Source organism: Halyomorpha halys, unplaced genomic scaffold, assembly GCF_000696795.3.
Source record: "Halyomorpha halys isolate HHAL.00 unplaced genomic scaffold, Hhal_1.1 Scaffold85.1, whole genome shotgun sequence".
Lineage (NCBI taxonomy): Eukaryota > Metazoa > Arthropoda > Insecta > Hemiptera > Pentatomidae > Halyomorpha > Halyomorpha halys.
The window spans coordinates 512,306-514,969 of NW_027112611.1; the positions used below are offsets into that span (position 1 = coordinate 512,306).

Here is a 2,664-nt window from a genome sequence, read left to right on the forward strand (position 1 = left end):
TTAATGTATTAAAAATAATGATTTTTCTCTTTTGTTTTCTTAAAATTTGTAATTCTAATAGTTAATTCAACATACTGGTACCATAATAATGGGAGAAGTGGGCCACTAGCCAGAGCTTCTTTGTCAACCCCTGATAGCTATCTTAAGGTTACCAACCCGAATTGGAGGGTCAAAATTCATTACTCGGACTGCTGAGAAATAAATATTAACTTCCCCAATTGGGAATGGAACCCAAACCATTCCATATTTCAAATTATAAATATGGTTTTCTCTATTTTTGAAATACACAAGATATACTCTTCAGCTCCTATGTATATCCCAATTGTTTTCTATTAATGCAGTTTTTCAAAACAACTCGAAAAATTAATATTGAAAGAAGTTATTCTCATTTTTAGCTTCTGAAAGGTAACCTAAAGTTTATCTACTGCTGAACACTTTTATAATATACAGGAATATAAGTTTAAAAATTTCCTAATACAGGGAATCATTTCCTCCATTAATAACATGGGACTAATTGTTATAATCACAACATCCTCCATGATCATCGTGCTAACCATTCACAATTATAAATTTAATAAAACAATATAGGGTTATCAATTTCAATAACACAACATTATAAATAAATATATATTAAGATATAATAAGCATACATAATTATTAAAATAAACTTATAGATACCATGTACAATTCTTAACAGGATATAATTTGAAATATATTATGTTTCATTTATAATATACCAACAGGAATGTCACATTTGTTTAATTTTTCTATATACATATTCTAAAAACTGTACAAAACAAAATTATTACATGATGATATAATACATAAGTATGAATTACATGATGATACAATGATTGTTTTATATATGTATATGTATATACATATGTAATAAATACACATACATACATACATATAGATTGATTTCAACTACAATCCAGTCCATGACTGAAGGTAACTGCCCCAACCCGCCAGAGCTTCTCCTGAAAATAAAAAGTTAATTCATTATGAAATTGAATTAAACCTTTAAATAAAAAAAAAAGTAATTACTTAATACAAGAGTCAAAGAATTACATAAAATAGAAATGTTTATTTGATGCCTAGAAAGAAATTTCATTCTGCACGATTGCTCAAGTACCTCTGTGAAGTTTGCCCCCCATCCTCTAAATATTTGATAATTTAAGAGTTCTGGAGTTCTCAATTATTAACAGAAATAGTTCTATCATTTTTGATACCCCAGAACTCTTTTGCTCTGAATTTTAGAACTTTGATTATTAAGAATAATTGTTAGAACACTAAGGAGGGCTAACATAACCCCCTAAAAACGACAAAAAATTTTTGATCAAAACTTTTCGTCCTGAGAAGCAGTAAAAATTAAAAATTCTTTGAGTTCTTGTAGCCCCGCAAAGAGTTCTCAATAGTTTTAAGAAACATATCTGTTGTTTAAGAAAAAAAATAATCAAGACTATTGTGCAACTTTGGCATCCTATAACTTTTTTGCTATAAACTTTAGCACTTTGATAATTAGAGATCATTTTTAGAGCTCTTAAAGGTCTAACAGAACTGTTGGTTATCGACTAAAATATTTTGAAAATAAATTTTTAGGGCAAGCAGAACTCGAAGAATTTTCAATTAAACTTGTCAGAAAGAAAAGTTTCAATAAAAAATTTTAGGAAAACTTTTTTAAGAGTAGTGTTAGCCTTCCTCAGAGTTCTAACAATAATCAAAGTTCTAAAGTTTAGGTTAGTGAGAGATCTATTGAATAGGCTGAGTGCAGCAAAACTTCATATTTCAATTCATTTAATTGTTCTGTGCGATGTACACTGTTTTGGGCGTGCGACCGTCACAGTCGTTTTGGACCTTCCTCACGATTTGTTTAGTACTGAAAAATCATGAGACCAAAATTTTTCAAACCGACAATTCACTTTTCAATCTTTAACAGTATTCTCCTCAAACGCCTGGTTTATAATCCGTTCAGCTTTTGCAGCATTATAACCAAGTTTATAATCACAATTATATGAATATCAGTAAAAAGTTCAAAACAAATAACAAAAAGGAACACTTAAACACCTTTTTTTGAAATGTGACTCTAGTGATGGACAGTACAACTCTTATATGATACATATGCACCAACTTTATATGAATGGCATTAGCTTTTAACAAGTTTGTAACTATAAAAATCTTATAATCTGATTTCCTTTTGAAGGAGATGGTCCGGGATGTGGTCAAGAAAAACAATTAAGAAACAGTTTTAATTATTTATTAATAGCTAACATTTCCATCCATACTGCAGTTCTTCAATGGAGGCTGTTATGATTGGTGGATGGATACAGGGTGAATGATTCATCCAGTACACTTTCACTAATCATCGCAGCCCTGAATTAGACCTGCAGGATGTGTCGAAACGTTAGCTGTTGATAAATAGTTAAAACTGTTTCTTAATTGCTTTTCTTACTGAAGCCCAGGCTGCTGCAGCATATTCAGTTATAAATTCTATATTTATTAATTCATTATTCACGCTACCTCTATTTTAGTTATTATTATTTTTTCTTCTTCTCTCCCTTTTTTAAATTAACTTTTTTCTTTTTACCATTAGAGGGAATGTATACTTTCTGTAAACAACGACCCAACTAATGCATCACAAACACTACAGGCACACATAACATC

The 2,664-nt window shown here is 29.8% G+C and overlaps 1 protein-coding gene across 1 annotated transcript in view; it reads right to left on the minus strand.

The window, feature by feature from the left end:
- Positions 1–779: 779 nt before the first annotated feature.
- The window catches only part of LOC106677045 (GRIP and coiled-coil domain-containing protein 2), a 37,946-nt gene continuing 36,061 nt past the window's right edge, over positions 780–2,664 (minus strand). The window contains exon 20 of the mRNA XM_067050402.1: positions 780–980. Within this exon, the coding sequence (XP_066906503.1) occupies positions 928–980 (53 nt within the window). The 3' untranslated portion in view covers positions 780–927. The remainder of the gene's footprint in view (positions 981–2,664) is intronic.